At 47.2% G+C, this 19110-nt stretch overlaps 1 protein-coding gene across 2 annotated transcripts in view; it reads left to right on the top strand.

Moving 5' to 3' along the window:
• The window catches only part of LOC138580218 (alpha-2-macroglobulin-like protein 1), a 1051822-nt gene that overhangs the window by 878434 nt on the left and 154278 nt on the right, over positions 1 to 19110 (top strand). For both annotated transcript variants that reach the window (XM_069650580.1, XM_069650579.1), the window contains one exon: positions 4702 to 4792. In XM_069650580.1, coding sequence (XP_069506681.1) covers positions 4702 to 4792 — 91 coding nt within the window. The remainder of the gene's footprint in view (positions 1 to 4701; positions 4793 to 19110) is intronic.

The following is a 19110-nucleotide window of genomic DNA, read 5'->3' as shown; positions in this document are numbered from 1 at the left end:
ACTTTCGGTCTTCTCTCCCCTGAACATATCAGCAATGTCCTTGCCCCAAACCCCACCTCCACCCCCCTACTTACCTTTCGACGGCACACTGCTGTGTGCGGCTGACTCGCTGTGTCCCTGCAACGCCTGTTCCCTTTTTACTTCCTTGATCGGGAACTGGCGCCGCAGGATCCTTTCCTTTTTTAACATTTGTTTTTACTTTTTTGGGACCGGCCCCACATCGCTTGCCACCGAATGGGGGATTTGGTCGAAATTTTTTGGCTGTTTGGCCAAATCTCTCTTCAGACTTTTTTTATCAGACTTTTTGGACATTTCATATTTTTTACTGCTTTCTTTTGGAACTGTACATGGGTCAGATAATCCCTTAGGTTATTGGATTTCTTTAGGGCCATTCTCGGGAGCGGGTCCTCTGGTAGTGCCAGCTTCACCAGGAGCCAGTATTTCTCGATGAGTGATCTTAGTTTGGGTGTGTTTTGACTATAAATTGTAACACATGTCATTTTCAAATTGTTCTGCTGTCCACCTCGGCTCCTTGGGGTCAGGAGTGTCTCTCGATGGGTGAACCTTGCTCTCTTCTGTGAGTTGTTTAGTAGTTTCTTTGGGTATCCTCTTGCTCTGAGTCTCTGAGTAAGTGCCATGGCTTGTAATGGGAAGTCGTTGGGCCTCATTCCGAGATTGGATGTAGCCATGGTGCTATTAGCACTATTGCTGCCTCCAATTCCGGTACCGACTCCGACCTGGTTCAATGGGAACTTACCGTGTAGTCCGACCTTTGCGGGACCGGTAAGTCCCCATTGAAAAAGGCAATCCCCATTCCCATTGAGCCCCTATAGGGCTCAATGGGAATGGGGAGGGAGCTAATAACGGTACCGCAATTTGCGGTACCGTTATTTGCTCCCTGGTCCCTTTGCAGCTCCCGCTAAGGGACCTCGTAGTAGGGCGCAAAGGGATTACTGTCACCGATGTCCTTAACGGTGCCCGGTATCCCTTTGTGCCCTACTTGGAATGAGGCCCATTGAGCGAGGTGCCATTTCTGCGTACCCTTAGATATTGCCCATACAGGAGGTTTTGCTTAAGGGGCAGTGGGTGGAAGCTGTTGTATTCCTACAAGGTGTTCCTATCCATTTGTTTTCTGTACAGTGTGTATTGCAAATTTCCATTCAAGTTACTTATGTTTAAATCCAGGAAGTGAATTTCAATCAAGTGTAGAATTACCAATAAATGAGGTAAATTGGTAAAATTATATAGGGTTCCGGAAACTTTTATTGTTCATTAATTGAAATATAAGCAATTTGAAATCACTTCTGAAGAGGTAAAGTACTGGCCACACTTATGTTAAAAATGTTCGATTGAACCCATTGTACCCAATAGATTGGGTTCCCCTTTATGCAAAGGTGAACAAACTCAACGCACCTCCTGGGAGGGCTTCGATTGGCTAGATGAACCTGGCAAATAAACCTGTTACTCGTCACGAGAGCAAGCACTCTGAATTGGACCAAAAATTATCACGTTAGACCTGGAGGCCTCCTTCGAGTTAATCATCGGTGCCAAATCAAGGACAAATCTTTAGTTCCATGTGATTATTCCGCACAACAAAAAGACTGACTTTTTTGGGCCTTTTTGGGCGGCATTTAAAACACGGAGTAATCACTATTTTGGGAATCACTAGTTTAACCCCCCAGCTCCCCTTTCCTCCAGCACAACACGAACACAAACACACACATGCACTTGCTCACCAGTCCCCTCACTCCCACCCATGAAACAGTCTTCCCTGACACCCATGCAAACAAATTCACAAACAAATCCACCAAAAGACACGCAGACACACACACTTTCTCCCCAGTCCCCTCCCCACTGAAAACACACAACATTCAAACAGGCACACAAACACCGCATAACCATCTTCCCCTTCCCATCCCTCCTGCCTGTCAGCCTCTGCGCGCAACTCGCGTGCGGCAGGGGCGTGTCAGTTAAGATTTAGAAAGACAGCTCTGAGTGTTCTCAGAGCAGTCTTTCTAAACCAGTCTTATTTATTTTTCCTGCAAACGAAAGAGACATTTTGGGCCTCATTACGAGTTTGGAGGTAGCCATGGTGCCATTAGCGCCATGACTACCTCCAAAATCGTAATGAGGCCCAATATTTTGCACACCTAGGGCCTCATTACGAGTTTGGAGGTAACCATGGCGGTATTTAAGCCATGGCTGCCTCCAAAACCGGTTCCGACTCCGACCGTGTTCAATGGGGACTTACTGGTCTAGTCTGACCTTTGCGGGACCGGTAAGTCCCCATTGAAAAATCCATTCTCCATTCCCATTTGAGCCACCATAGGGCTCAATGGGAATGGGGAAGTAGCTAAGAACGGTACCGCAAATTGCGGTACAGTTATTAGCTCTGAAGTCCCTTAACGGGCCCCGTCCATAAGGCCTGGTAAAACCAGGCGTTAAGGAAGGGACCCGCTAAGGGACCTCAGAATAGGGCGCAAAGGAATTACCGGCACCGGTGTCCTTACCGGTGCCCGGTATCCCTTTGCGCGAAACTCGGAATGAGGCCCCTAGTCAGTGCTGCTGCCTATGTCCAGCATGTGACAGAATCTTGCAATGTTACTTGCTTCCTGTATTTGTGTATGGGAGTCACTTGGTCTGATATTACCCATATTGTACCTTTCCTGTATGCCAAGGACATTTGAACTTCTGCTGCACCTGTTGATTTCTGGTTGTGAATAGAGTTTGCAATGTTTCTGCCAGTGTTGTACCTGGATAATGAGATAATTAAGCGATTTTGCCAAAATTCATCAAACACTATTAGTACCCGGCGGGAGTCAAGCAGAATGCAACACGCATTCTGATGATACTATTAATGACTTTACACAACAAAGTGAGTAGTACTGGGGGTGGGGGTGTTCGGCAGTTTATCGGAAATGGTACATTTGAAAGCACCTTGGGCCTGTAAAACGTACTTAGTCTCCCAGGTGCACAGTGTACCATAACCCTTCATGTTTTCACTGCACATCTTGATGACCAGGTCATCAAGCCAAGCCATGTTTTTCACATCGGGCTCTAATGATGGCACATTGGCATCAATCAGCCTAGTTGAAGAACTTTTGCCCGGTGTATCTGCTCCACCAGATGGTGCACGGGTAGCGTGCTACCTGTTTGGGCCTGGGAGCGGCTGTCCCACTCATACCCGCCTCCTATATCGCCAAGATGAAAAAAAGATTCCCTCCACAGGGCCAGGAATACACAGAGAAGTGAAGGGTATTTCTCTACTATCACTGATCCCCGGAAGGAGGGTGCATAGGAAGCTGTCACCATTCCCAAGCTAGCTGTGGTGGTAGTAAAGTTAATTACAGCAGGTAATACTCTCTGCCATTTCACTGTCTTGAACAGAGGTTTTTCTTGTCCATTCATACCCACTATGGAGGGCCGTGCGTGAGGACAACCCAGGCACATCCACAGCACTGTTGATATTAAGACAAGTGTTTCACCCTATCTAAACAGAAGCTGAACAGGCCTGAGAGCATTCAGGTCCTTCAATACGGGTTAGATTCTGAAGGATTTAATCTTTTTCAATTCTCTTTTCCTATTTTGAAGCTCTGGCCCAGGGAGCAACACCCCAGCCAGCATGGTGGGGGGGGGGGGCAATTGCCACCTTGCCCCCCCTGCCAGTCTACCACCAGTCTACCGCTGGCAGGGATGATAAGATCAACAGAGAGTGGGGAAACGTGTGTGTATGTGCATTTTTACAGTGAGAGAGAATTGCAATAAAGCCACCGAGTAGTGTAAGGTAAAATGGAGAAAGGGAGATTTATGAAAAGCAGAAAGGAGAGTGAAAGAGAACACAGCTGCCTAAAAAAGAAAGAGAAGGCATAGAAAGGGAAGAGGGAATGGGCATCAAGTTAGAGGGAACTGACATCAAGGCAAAGAGAATAGACATCAAGGCAGAGGGAACTGACATCCAGGCACAGAGAATGGATATCAAGACAGAGGGAATGGACATCAAGGCAGAGGGAATGGACATCAAGGCAGGGGGAATGGACATCAAGGCAAGGGGAATGGACATCAAGGCAGGGGGAATGGACATCAAGGCAGAGGGAATGGACATCAAGGCAGGGGGAATGGACATCAAGGCAGTGAGAATGGACATCCAGGTAGAGGGGATGGATATCAAGGTAGATGGAATGGAGATGAAGGTAGAAGGAATGGAGTGTAAGGATATGGAGAAAAGTGGTAGTAGAAAATGGCAAAGTAAAGGTAGATGGAAAGGAGAAACACAATAAAGGGATTTTGAGAACGTAGAGAGAAAGGGGGAACAGAATGAGAGACAAAACAAGAGGAAGAGGACAGCAGGAACATGGAGGGATTGTAGAAAGAAAGGTGGCAAGGGGAAAGGAAAAAAGATGAATGGGAAAATGGAGCAATGGTAGAGAGAAGGAGAGGGAGACGCTACAGGGAGAAGTAAAATGGGGTGGCAGAAAGGAAAGAGGGTGATATCATGTACAGAAATAATATATTTACAGTGAAGAGGACAAAAGGAAGAGAAATGTGAAAACGAGCTGGTGTGGAAGGCGCCCCAGAAATATAAGTGATGAAGAAAAAAGTGACCTATGAAAGAAAATGAGACGTTTGGGCGAGATAGGGGTGGCCTTTTTACCGTGCTGGAAGTGGCCCAGACTTCTCGCTCATCACTTATTTTTTCTCCAGGTACACCGGCAGCCGCACAGCGACAAATATGGTCCTGATAGAGGTGAACATGCTGTCCGGCTTCATCCCGGGACCCAATGCGGTGACAGCGGTGAGTGCCTGGTGCTTTATTCACTGATTACTGCATGCCACAGTCCGAGGGTCCTTGTCCTTAAGTCCATTGGACCACCCAAACAAACAATTGATAAATGGGATGCCATTCTAGAGATACAGGGCCTCATTACGAGTATGGAGGTAGCCATGTTGCTATTAGCGCAATGGCTACCTCCATACCGGGCTCCAATACCGGGTTCCTTCAATGAGTACTTACCGGGTTATTGTGACATAGGAGGACCCGGTAATTACTCCTTGCAGGAACACATCCCCATTTGAGCCCCCATAGGGCTCAATGGGAATGGGGAGGGAGGTAATAACAGGCACATTACAAATGGCCCGTTATTACCTCCCTCTTCCCCTCGCGGGACCCGGAAAGGACGCCTGGTTTTACCAGGCGTTCTTACAGGGTCCCGCAAAGGGAACCTCGTAATTGCGCATCCCGTAATGAAGGGTTCCGGTCCCGTACCCGCACCCTTCATTATGGGAGCGCAAGCCTCGTAATGAGGCCCACCGAGTCTATGGGCCTCATTATGCGGTAGGCGGTAAGGGATTACCGGCACCGGTAAGGGCACCGGTGCCGGTAAACCCTTACCGCCCTACTACGAGGTCCCTTAGCGGGTCCATTCCCTAATGCCTGTTTTTACCAGGCGTTATGGAAGGGACCAGTTAAGGGACTTCAGAGCTAATAACCGGCCCGCTAATTGCGGGCCCGTTATTAGCTCCATCCCCATTCCCATTGAGCCCTATGGGGGCTCAATGGGAATGGGTAATGGTTCCCGGAATGGGGACTTACCTCGTCCTCCAAGGTAGGAATGACCCGGTAAATCCCTATTCTGGGAACACGGACCCGGAATGCGGTAAGAGGGTAGCCATGGGGCCACGCCTACCGCGTAATGAGGCCCTATATTTGCAGACAGTGGGCCTCATTATGAGTAGTGCGGAATGGGTTTAACAGTGCCGTTAAACCCACTCTGTTCTATTACGAGGTCCCCTCGCGGGACCCCCTCTGGACGTCTGGTTTTTCCAGACGTCTATAGCGGGTTCCTCGAGGGAACCAGGGAGCAACAACAGGCCCGTAATTGACGGGCCCGTTGTTAGCTCCCTCCCCATTCCCATTGAGCCTTATGAGGGCACGAATAGGAATGGGGAAAGACCAGGCCCGGGTTCCCTGAAGGAGGAATTATTGGGCCCTCTGAACTCGGAATGGCCCGGTAATTCCCCATTAAGGGAACCCGGACCCGGACACGATTTTGGAGGCAGCCATGGCGGTAATAGCTAATAGCTAATAGTGCCATGGCTGCCTCCAAAGTCGTAATGAGCCCCAGTGTTCATTGAAAACACTAGAGCTACAGTGATGGCACAGCAAATTAGAGAACACACAGGAGGTGCAGAATGGTACTGTACAACAAAGAGTACACAAAGAGGGAACACTATGCACAGTAATATTACAGTGCTGTCGGTGCGGATAGGTACTGAAGTAATTGTGTACATTAGGGAGCACACAGAAGGTAGAAATCATACAGCATATTAAAGAGCCCAGGAACTGTGCAGTACAGGGATGGTACATACATTGGACATCACACAGAAGATACAGAGAAAGGACAGTATATCGTAGAACGAGTAAGACGTGCAGCGAGTTTACGGTAGATGAGATGTGACATGATGTACAGAGAAGGAACAGTACTCTACAGAGGATGCAGAAAGTACATTCCCATTGAGCCCTATGGGGGCTCAAATGGGAATGGGGAATGGATTTTTCAATGGGGACTTACCGGTCCCTCCAGGGTCGGAATGGACCGGTATGTCCCCATTGAGCCAGGTCGGATCCGGACCCGGTATGGGAGGTAGTCATGGCGCAAACAGCGCCATGACTACCTCCATACTCGGAATGAGGCTAACAGAGATGATGCTCTATTCTCAAGAACACACAGGATGCACTGAGAGTATCTTCTTTGATATTTTGGATTCCCAATAGGCATAACACCTGATCCACCAGTGCAAGCTTCCCTGCAACCTGTGGCTCTCCAGATGTTTTGGACTTTGACTCTCATGATCCCTTACCATTGACTCTGCTGGCTAGGGTTGATGGGAATTTTAGTCCATGACATCTTGAGAGCCAGAGGTTGCAGACCCCTGATTTCATATGACTTTTTATTTTTCTGTTTGTAATTCACTAAAAAATATATAGTGACACACTACATGGTGTATTTCCGGTAGAGAAATGTCGAATTTCTGTATTTTACAACTTCTCACTCGTGTCTCATTGAAACGAAACATATATCACACATTTTATTTTAAAACATTATTTTATTTTAACTATTATAATGAATACATCATTTTCTCAATGGTTTCATGATTTTTACACAAATGTAGAATCATACTGATATCGCTTGATCTATTTCTGTAATGAAATGACATGTTTCCACTCAAGGTTTTCTGGTTAACCCAGTCTACTTGGTCCCATGTAATAATGTCCCTGCAAAAATGTCGGCATGCAAAAAAAGCACAGAAAAATGTGAGTTTTTTGCAGAGACATTATTACATGGAATATGGGGGGGACACCCCTGCAACTCCTAAAACCTTTTTTTTTTTAGGGAATTGGGGGACACCCCCGCCTCCCCTGGTCCCCTGCCCCTATATATATGGTCACCTATATAATGTCACCACAAACTTTTCCAGGCGACATTATATACGATAACCATATATATAGGGACATTATTACCTGACACAGTCTACTTTAGGTCTCTAGGTCAATGCAGCCTCATCCTCTGGGTTGTCTTCTTAGCCCACAATGAAGGTACATCTGAATGATTGACATAAAATTGCAATGGCAATCTTGTCTGTTGTAGTGATAAAAATGTATGTCAGGTGCTGCCATCTATACAGTGTTTCCGATGGCGGAAAAAAAGGCTTGTTGTGAATGAATTCTCCCTTGTCCCTGCAATTGGTGGACCTGGCTCTGTACTTTTTAGACAAGGTATAGCAGTAGCCTAGGTCAGTAATCTCCTCTTCGGTTAAATAAAGACTTGTGTGCAGGATATTCCACTGTGTATTCATCCAGAACGGACTGTGTGGTTCAAACAAGCATTAGTTGGCTCAGGGGAGAACTCATTCACAACATGCCCGTTTGACTCTCTAGGGGACCCTGTACAAAATGCAGCATCAGGCACAGGGTTTCAATCACTAAAGACAAGATGACCATTGATATTTTATATCAATTATTCAAATCTTTATACGTTGTTTGATGAGAAGACATCCCACAGGTTGAAGCTGCATTGACCTAAGACCCTGAAGAAGACAGTGTTAACCCGAAACCCTGGAGTCAAAATATGTCAGCAGAGAAAGAGATCATAAGATCGCAAAATGGTTCACATACATTTTAATGAAGTGTAGTTTAAACGCGGTAGCTGTTGAATATTCATAGTTGTTTAGAGAAATCCTAATGAGAGATTCATTTGTTATATGAACCCCTTTTTCTAAAAAGTCTATTCAGCCTTTGCTACAGAGTTTAGAGGAAAACTCGTTGCGTTGTAAAAGACGTAGTAACAAATACAACCTGGGCAGCAGCAGTGCAAGATTCCCTCAAAAACATGTAGAGCAGAGGCAGCAATAATGTCAGATTTTCCCAGACTCAGAACAGGTGCAATGTAAACATAAGTGCAAGCTCTACTCACACACTGGAAGAGTAGCTTCTCTCACACACAGTAGTAACAGCTGTCAGAAGCAGCATTAACTTCTCTCAGACTCCCAGGAATAGGTAGGCAGGATATAGTGGGGAGAAGCTAGAGTCTCGACACCCTGTAGCTGAGCTCCCACATCACTCTAAGTGAGGCAAGCCAACAGATACCTGCTAGGCTCATCTCCACTAACGGTGCTGGGGGATGCAGGCACCGCAATCACTACAGCTAAACAGTAAACAACTTAATGTCCATGCAAGTATATATCTATAGACAGTTAACATTTTTTTTAATATGATGTTTTATAAAATAAGCAAACTTTTTTTTTATTGTGCTATGATTTACAGCAAACCTTACACAAAATGCAATTAAGAAGAATAATGTTTGTACACAATTCAATTCAAAACACAATACAAAATTACATAAATTAGATAAAACAATCTAAAGCACATTATAAGATATACAACTGTATAAAACTGTAGAAGAAGAACTGTGTCTTAGTAATAAAAATCATACCAGCCGTTAAAAAAATGGTGCAGATCGATAATAAGTAACACATTTTCCCCCCTCATCAACATGGACCAAAACAGATTTATCGAGTAGTCATTGTCTAAAATCACTCCTACCTTAAAAAACCTAAATCGAAATGGTATTGAGAGATGGACATGACGTGACCCAATCTTTTAGAGTTTCAATCAAAATGGGACTAGTGCAAAATCTACACTTGTGTACATGCATGTTATAAATGCCACATCATATCATAATCCTCTAAAGTGCTTAGTGCATTGCTGTCTTTCCAATACTTGTTCCTTTCCCTAGAATGCAATTGATTCAACTTAAAACGCATATATATGGTGCAGACCTTACTGCAAGGCGACCACTGCAGATACAAAGGTAAACATTCTCTTTTGTGGGGGAATTTCGCATACTCAGTATATGAGGAAAATGAATTGATAGAGTCAATGGTTAACACCCAATCGTGCTTAAAAAGTTTCTGTTTTACCGCTCCAGGGCGATAAAGGAACTCTTCTTCCGATCCACCAATCTCAGCTAAAAGGACCTGCATCTTACTCTTAAAAAAGATAATTGAGTTAATATTTGCTTCCCTCATGATGATATTCAAGTCACCATATAATGAGTTGTCCGGAGGGTGCACAATATTTGAATATATTAACAACTGTCTCCAGAGAACTCGTGCCCTTAAAGAGGTCAAGCAAAGCTTGTATCGCATAACAGAATTGGGTATTGACAATGATAGACCCAACACTTCCTTCCACATCTTCCCCTGGATCACATTCAGAAAATTCCCCAGGTCGAACAAACACATAACAAGACCATATAAAATAATCTGCTCAAACTTCTGGAGATAGAATCGCAAGATTGGTAAAATTGAGAATTTGCACACCTTAAAAAAGAGACATTTCATTTGTGGAATTAGCAGACAAATCTTAACATTGAGATTATCCTTCCATCCTTGCACTGACGCGCTATTTGACAGATTTCATCCCAGATATTTTAGAGATGAGACCCTCTCAATTTTCTCGTAGCCCAATGTCCAAAGCAAAGTCTTTGGCTTTTGACAACTGGAAAAGATGACCACCTCTGATTTAGGTCAATTTGGGATCAAGTTATTGGCTAATGCATATTGGGCAAATAGATTCAGCCTATGTTGGAGGCCTCTAGTCGTTCTATCAAAAAGAATAAAATCATTCAGGCCCCATCTGTCATCCATAAACCTTCCTCCCCGCCCGCACAGGAGACAGGAGCGGATGTGCCCCCACAGTCTACGCAGCACCAGCTATGCCAGCTGGCGGTCGGCCTCCCCCCGCTGGCCTAGGGCACAGCGCAACACCGGACCATAGGTGAGGCACCCCGTGCAAGAATGACCCCCTGGAACCACAACGGGCCCGCAATACTAAGGACCCAAGAGCTAGATAATGCTCCCCAACTGCTTGGCCACTCAGCAGACTGTTAACAGCTAAGGAATCAGAGTCCCTGGCGCTAAGCCCAGCCGGCTAACGAGCAAACCCACAATCAGAGCCCTTGAACAAAGTACGCTGACGAGAGTGGATAACACAGGGGTGAACAAAGACACACAGTCAAGCGCCCAGTGGTGACACTTGTGCCCCCGAGGCGAGCAGCGACACAAGGCAAAGGGACATAACCATAGGAAAGGTAAGGGGAATTAACCCACACCCGTAAGCTTCAAAGGGGGGAGAGGGACAAACGCAGCAGACATCTGCCCTGCCCTGGCACCGAAACATCTAAGAAGAGGGCGGGAAAGCCAACAAATGGACTAAAGGGTGACTGAGCCCCACGCAATACACTCAAGCTAATGGCACACCCGCTGGAACAATAATGTATCTTCCCAAATCCGTAGGCATGTATACACGACCCCAGAGCCACGCACAGGAAGAAAGACCAGGACCATCACCCCAACAGCGGCCTACAGTGTAGTGGGGCGAGAGAGCAACCCCGGCTATCAAGGGAAAGATCCAAACAAGGTGCTGTTCGTGGAAAGCGCTAGCCCAATTCCCTCCTCAGCTATCACAAGGAATAACGGGCCACCATAGTAGTTGGACCCCAGGCAAGGAGGATACACTCGGGATAAAAAGAAAGGGGGCCCAAGCCTGATACCAACCCACCTGAGGGCCCCCCTCCAATCAGGTGAAACGTTTGCAGATGCCCAGATGGCTCCACAAACTGCCCAGTGCAAGCCTGCGCTCTACATAGGGCCACCTAGGGTTCTGGGAGGCCCCCACTGCAAAGACCCAAGGAGCAGGTGGAACACGTTGCCTCCCCCGGACCAGAATCAGTGGAGCAATGGGCAAGGACAAAACCAAGAGGCAGACCCTCCATAGCAAAAGGGGCCCCTCAGCACGGACCTCGGTGAGTGGCGAAACAGCAGAGGAGGACCCCCACATTTCTCACACCGATGTCATGAAAGCCATTGAGGAGTCAAGGACGTCCCTCGAAGGGAAAATCGGAGGCCTGTCTATGGAAGTTTCATTCCTTCACCAAGACCTTTGCAACTTGTGCTCGAGAGTGCGAGAAATGGAGAAAGGATCTCAAGCACGGAAGGCACAGTGAAGCAGATGGAGAAACAACTGGCCCCTATCACCCAAACGGTGTCCCAACTTGAGAACAGAGCTGAGGACAATGAGGGGCGGGCAAGGAGAAATAACACCCAGATCTTTGAGATCCCTGAAAAAAGAGGAGGGCCCCAGTGTCAAGCTCTTTCTGGAGGACTGGCTCACTGGGTATTCGCCCCTAAAAACCTTTCCAAGTTCTTCTCCATCGAGTGTGCCCATAGGTTCCCAACCGCGCACCCAGTCCCTGGTGCACCACCATGAACTATCATCGCCAAGCTGATGAACCTCTACGACAGAGACGCCATTCTCCAGATGACCCGAGCCACCAGCCCCATCACCTATAATGGCTATCGCATTGGGTTCTACTATACTAGGGAGGTGCAGAAGTCCTGGCAATCTTTTGACTCAGTTAAGAGGAAATTATACTCCTTTTCCATAAAATGTGGACTGTTCTTCCCAGCACTTTTTAAGGTGCACTATGAAGGCATCATCCACTTGTTCTACTCGCCTAAAGAGGCCTGGGAATGGCTGGAGACCCAAATCCTGAACGGAACGGCAACGATCCTCAAGTGGACCTCTGACATGACACCTGAGGACGGACCGCTCTCCACCGCAAACAGGCCCACAGGACCCCAACCCATCCATGCTCCCACAAGACGGAGCAAACAGTGCAGACAATGGTTGAGGGCTGCCACCATGAAAGCGGACATGTGAAGGTACAGGAGAACCAAGGGGACCACACAGTGGCGGCCCCTGAGGAAAGATGGCGACGCTTAAGTGTGGATAGCACAAACATCTTGTAACACTCTGCAATGTTTTGGTTTGAAGTTCCGTGCCCAGTTGGCGCACAGTTCGGGCTACAGGTGCTTCTGGTTGGGGATAAGTACAGGGAGGGATGTGGGTACTGAAGGTCTGACATGAAGCCGCAAAGTGTGGCAGCCCATGTTGGGGCATGTTTCTGCGTTGGAGCCCCTGCAGCACTAACTGGAACACACAAACCATTTTCGGTTAAGTGCTCACACGACAGGGGACTTGGGGTTAATACGTTAGCTGTTGTTGTTTTTTTCTTGTAAGGTCTTTATGGTCAAAAGGTCATGGTCTTTATTGGATGGTCCAACACCTGTGGGGATAGGGGGGCGGGAGCGGGACACAGATGGAAGACCACACTCACTCGGGCATGACACATACTCTCTGGGTTAACAATGGCATATGAGGGATGCTTAACCCTGCTCACATAGAATGTCAATGGGCTGGGCTCTAGTATCAAGCACAGGCTTGTGCTCCAATACCTGAACAAGCACTCACCGGACATAGCGCTGCTTACCGAAACACACCTCAGGGGAACCAAATGTAAATTCTGAGACAAATGTAACTGGGAACATACAGGGGAACACCTGGGGAATCGCATCGGTGTACCCCCTCTCCTCTGTTCACACATGAACTCCTTACAGATCTTCAAGCAGTATTGCTATATTAGCAAGCAGACTACTGGGTGCTGGCGGGAGAGTTTAATGAAGTAATGGACGTGACCAGAGATAGAAGACATGTGGGAACCAGAAACCCTGATCACCTGACAAAACTCCACTCCTTTGCCATATTGCTTGGGTGGGTGGACGCGTGGCGCACAATACACCCCTCAGACTCTGGATTCTCCTTCCTCTCAGGTGCACACAAATCCCTATCCCGCATTGACTATTTTTTCATACTGCAGTATATTGCGCGCACACTGTTAACGGCCACTTACCTAGCCAGGGACATCTGAGACCAGTCCCCCAGATTATGGGCCTCATTCCGAGTCTGGCGCTAACCAATGGTGCTATTAGCGCCTTGGTCGGCGCCGGACCCGTACCGGCACCGCACTGGTGGAATGGGAAATTACCGCCCTATTCCGAGTTGACCAGGGCGGTAATTTCCCATTCCCCAGGGCTCTTCCCCATTCCCAAATGAGCCCCCATAGGGCTCAATGGGAATGGGGAAATTGCAAATAACGGTGACCGTACTTTACGGTCACCGTTATTGGCTTAAAAGCCCCTTTGCGCCCTCGTTCCTAACGCCTGCTAAAAGCAGGCGTTAAGGACGAGGGCGCAAAGGGAACTCGGAATGTGGCGGTAAGGGATTACCGGCACCGGTCTCGTTAACGGTGACTGGTATCCCTTACCGCCATACTCGGAATGAGGCCCTATGACAATAAAACATGGCAGGAAGGCCCCCAACCCCACCTGGCGCCTCAGTGCATACTACCTGGGAATGCCGGGAATAATGGAGGCTATCAACCAGAAAACTGAGGAATACTCCATCAACGAAAGTACGGTAGATAGCCCTATTACACTGTGGGAGAGGTACAAAGCAGTGCTCCGGGGGGAAGCCCTTTCCTTGGTGTTGGCCCACCGCAAACTACACAATCCAAAAATGGTGCTGGCCAAAGAACACGCGGCATGGGCGGAAGAGGAGCTTCTCGCAGCAAGAACAGAGGCGTCCAGGGATGCGCTGCTCACAGCCCAAGAGACACTGATCCACTTGGCCCTAGACAATGCCAAGAGAGCACACTGGGCCACACGTAGCCAGATCTATGAGACCGGGGAAAAGACTGGTAAGACGCTAGTGTGTTACGCTCACCTGGACCCCACAGGGGTGTCGATCGGATCCAGACAGCTGCAGTCTCCTTCAACGTGATGCGTAGTGCAGAGATGACTGTCTGGACTGGCCCGCCTAGTCTTGTCTGCTGGACCCAAAGAAGTATTTTCCTACAATTGGAGACAGGGATTAACCACCTGTGGGTTTCAGTGATGGCCTCCCAACTGTTCTCGCTCTCCCCCACTTATCACCTCCGATATCCCCTTTGTAACCTCACCTTATGTTCGTAAAGGATGAGCTCTCCATCCTGCGTGTCTTGCAGGGGCGCGTAGATACCAGTTACTTCACTGGTTTGAAGGCGTTGGGAGAGTTCCGGTAAGTATTGACTCTGAAGTCCCTGGCGGGATTGGTAAATATCAAGTTCAAAGAGTTCAATGTGCCCGATGTTCACTCTTGTCCCCTTCCTTCCTTAAATTGCAACTGAGTTCGTGAGAAGAAGGTCTCCTAGCTGCTGCTGGCGTTCAGGTAAGAGTCTGTGTTACCCAACGCTGTCCGGTAACTATTGCATGCGTTAACGTGTTGTTTTTCTCCCTCTTTACAGATGCGGCATATGAAAATGTGGAGAGTTATGGAATAATACCGCCGGTGGTAAATCAGGTAAGTCTATGGTGGTAAGAGGTTGTATTTGTTGATTCCCTTGGCTCACCTTGTTTTTTCTTGTGTCCCCTAGGTGCCGGAATATGGCGAAGAAATGATGGAGACAGTGCCGGATCGAAAGATGCTGTGAGAACTGGTGAGTATGGTGCCGTGCTGGAGCTGGCGAAGCGACGCATGCAGGAATGATGTACTTTCCAGGTCCGGAGATGAAATGGTTCCGGAATTAGGTGAGGAATTTGAAATAAGTTCGTTTTCTAACGTTGTCCTTTTCTTCTTCTTTATTCTAGGAGCTCCGGATTCGAGGCGGGCGTGGCAGAAGACTGGATGCTGGCTGCAGGCACGTGGGCGTGGCAGAAGACTGGATGCTGGTTGCAGGCATGGTGAGCGTCATGCTGCTGGATGCAGGATAACACGAAGCATGTGCTGCTGTTCGGGTGTGGTTTAAATAGCCTCCAAAGTAGTTCCAGGTAAGAAGTTCCCTAGAGCCACGCCCGAGTAAAAAATAGTCCCTGTAACAAAATAGTCCCATCCAGGCCTCATGTAGGCTTGGGCTCTTTTGCAGCATGGTCTGCATCAAGTAAGTAAAGTCTATGAGCTGGCGCCTATGGCGCCAAGACTGATTTCTATGATGAGCCTGGCGCCTACGGCGCCAGGACTGAACCCAGACAGCCCCTAGCCGGGGCTGCTGAGGTTTAAACAAATGTCTGGATGCCTGCTCCCGGAGCTGAGGGCCTTGGTCCTGATGCCCGGGGGTAGGCATCATGACAGCACTCCCCCCCAAGGCCCCTCCTAAAGTTGTTCTTCCCCCTGGCCCCGGTTTGTCTGGGAAGTTCCGATGGAATCTTTTCACCAACCGAGGTGCATGAAAGTGGTCGCTAGGCTCCCATGATCTTTCTTGTGGTCCGTAGCCCTTCCAATCGATCAAATAAAAAAGTTTGATTTAATCATCTTGGAGTCCAGGATATTTTTTACCTCGAATTCATGTTCTCCATCTATGAAGATGGGGTCAGGTGGTTTGGTTAATCTTGTCCCTGGTTGAACTGGTTTTAGAAGTGAAACATAAAAGACAGGATGAATTCGCATATTAGAGGGTAATTCCAATTTGACGGCCACCGGGTTGATAATGGCCTTAATGGTGTAAGGTCCCAAATATCTAGGATTAAAAGTCTGAGTCCCCTTCAGAGGTATATGTTTTGTAGCCAGCCAAACTTGATCCCCAATCTGGTATTGTGGAGTTTCACTTCTATGTTGATCAGCATTTTTCTTGTATTTCTCTTTTGCTTGTTTCAAATGTTCTGTGGCTTCCTTAAAGGCTTGTGTAATAGTAGAGTGCAAATGACTAACTGCGGGCATTTCTAAGTGCTGAGGCGAATCAAGTTCTGAGGTACGAGGGTGATGTCCATATACGGTATAAAAAGGGCTTTGTCTGGTTCCTGAATGTATAGAGTTATTGTATGCATACTCAGAAATCCATAAAATATATTTCCAATTGTTTTTCGGTCTGGTGTAGCATGCAGCGTAGGTACTGTTCAAGGGTCTGGTTGGTCCTTTCCATCTGACCTTCGTTCTGGGGATGGTGACTTGTTGATAGCCTCACGTCGATTTGTGCCAGTTGACAACATTTCTTCCAAAAATGCGAGATAAATTGACCACCTCGGTCAGAAACCAATACGGAAGGGAATCCGTGTAATCGAACAATGTTTTCGAGGAACTCCTTGGCCAGAATCGAAGCAAAAGGTAACCCCTTTAAAGGAATAAAGTGGGCCATCTTGGAAAAAAGATCCACAATAACTAGGATGGTGTTAAATCCATTACATGGAGGTAGATCTGTAATAAAGTCTAAAGACAAGGTGTGCCATGGTGTAGGTGGAATATCCAAAGGTTGTAAAAGGTCAGCGGGTTTTTTCTTCTGGCTTTTGTTTTGGGCGCAAATGCCACAAGACATCACAAATGACTTTACATCTTTTCGCCAAGTGGGCCACCCAAACTGTCTCTTAATTTTCGCTTCAGTTTTTGCGATACCTGGGTGCCCTTCCATTAGGGTGTCATGGTAATTGGAGATGACCTATTCTTGTATTTCCTTGTGTGGTAGAAATAGTCGTCCTTGATAGTAAGGTAGGTCATTGACGACTGAGTAGTCCGGGCCTTTCTTTACTCAGTCCTGCAGGGTTGCTGGATCGAAGAGTTGTTGGATTTTTGAATGAATATCTTCTAGTGTCTGTAGAGTAGTTATGCCAAGAATTCTTTGCTCGGGAATTATCGGCACCGGTTCCGGGTTTGCATATGCTTCTCCCATCCCTATTCGGGATAAGGCATCTGCTTTGCCATTTTTGCAGCCTGGACGAAATCGAATTCGGCAAAGAACAATGCCCATCGAAGTTGTCGCGATGATTGGGCTTTGGCTGTTTTTAAATACTGCAGGTTCCCGTGATCGGTGATTACGGTAATAGTATGCCTAGCACCAAGAAGATAGTGCCGCCAAGCCTTAAAGGTGGATTTGATGGCTAATAGCTCTTTATCGGTAACCGCATAGTTTAACTCAGGTGCTGAGAACTTTCTGGACCAAAACGCTACTGGGTGAAGTTGACCGGTTTCAGGATCCTTCTGGGACAGGACCGCTCCCATGGCTAAACTGGATGCATCAGTTTCTACTATGTATGGAAGCTCAGGGCGTGGATGCTTTAAGGCAGGTGCTGATGTGAATTTCGCTTTCAGCTTTGGAAGGCCTTTTCAGCCTCTTCGGTCCACAAGAAGAGTTTGTTTTTTCGCAAAAGTGCTGCGATGGGGTGTACAACATGGGAGAAGTCCGGAATGAATCTGCGGTAGAAATTAGCAAATCCGAGCATGCTTTGTACCCCTTTGACTGAACTGGGTGATGGCCACTTGAGAATTGCGTCCACCTTTCGAGAGTCCATTCGGACTCCTTTTGGAATCAGGATAAATCCAAGAAATTCAACTTCCGTACCATGAAAAACACATTTTTACAATTTTGCATATAACTTGTGCTGGCTTAGTTTCTCAAGGACTGCACGCACGTGCTTAACATGGTCTGATTCTGAGGAGGAGTACACTAGAGGAATATCATCTATGTATACGACGACACAGACGTCAAGGAGTTCACGAAGGACATCGTTCATAAAATACTGGAAGGCTGCTGGTGCATTACACAACCCAAAGGGCATCGCCTGATATTCGAATAATCCGTACTTGGTGCGAAAGACAGTCTTCCATTCGTCGCCTTTCTTGACACGTACCAGATGATATGCCCCTCGGAGATCTAACTTAGTGTAGATACAAGCATCCTTTACTTGGTCTAGTAATTCGGGGATCAGAGGCAATGGGTATCGGTTTTTTACCGTGATCTGATTTAATGCGCTGTAATCTATGCACGTTCTAAGGTCACCTTCCTTTTTTGGCACGGAGAATAAAGCTGAGGATGAAGGAGACTTGGAAGGACGAATAAAGCCATTAGCAAGGTATTGGTCCAAGTATTGCCATAGGTGACGATTTTCAGGTTCCGTGAGGGCATAGATTCTACTGCATGGGGGTTGTGCACCGGGTAGGAGGTCGATTTGACAATCATATGATCTGTGAGGAGGTAATGTATTGGCCTGTTCTTTTTGAAAAACATCCTGAAATTCTTGGTATTCCTGAGGTAACTGCACGATTGGGTTAATGACTGTAGCCATGCCTTTGTTCAAAGTTTTCTCCGGTTAACAGGTGTGTGCACAATCCGGGAAGGTTATTCTCTTCTCTCGCCAATCTATACAAGGATTATGTGTTTCCAACCATGGCATCCCCAGTATTATCTGGAACTGTGGGGCTTTGATTAGATCAAACACAATAGTCTCTCGATGCCCATCTTGACTCAACAGTGTCATCTCTGTAGTGGAATGAGTTACAGGCCCCGAGGCAATCTCAGTTCCATCAACTGTGCTGATGACATCCGAAGTGGTCTTTTTGCAAAGAGGTAGATTCATCCTTGACACCAATTCGTGGTCCATATAGTTTCCTACGGCCCCGCTATCTATGTATGCCCTTACTGCGTGCATACGTGATGGCTGCCTGGGATCAAGTAGGACCATTGGGATGATCAGATGCGAGGTCTGAGTGTCTTTCTTTAAGCTCGGCAAGCGGACCTCTACGCTTGTCGGGCGTGGTCGTTTCCCGAATCAGGCTCTATGTGGCTTTTATCAGCAACTCCTACCACCTTCTTGGGTGGTTTTTGAGGGCAATCCCGTAGAAAATGTCCTGAGGTTCCACAGTACAGACACAACTGCATCTGTCATCTTCTTTCTCTTTCCTTTTGAGTT

This window comes from Ambystoma mexicanum, chromosome 3p (assembly GCF_040938575.1).
Source record: "Ambystoma mexicanum isolate Mex_15411 chromosome 3p, UKY_AmexF1_1, whole genome shotgun sequence".
Taxonomy (NCBI): domain Eukaryota; kingdom Metazoa; phylum Chordata; class Amphibia; order Caudata; family Ambystomatidae; genus Ambystoma; species Ambystoma mexicanum.
Note: the sequence above shows the minus strand (reverse complement) of the source record. Positions and strands in the feature narration are given on the sequence as shown.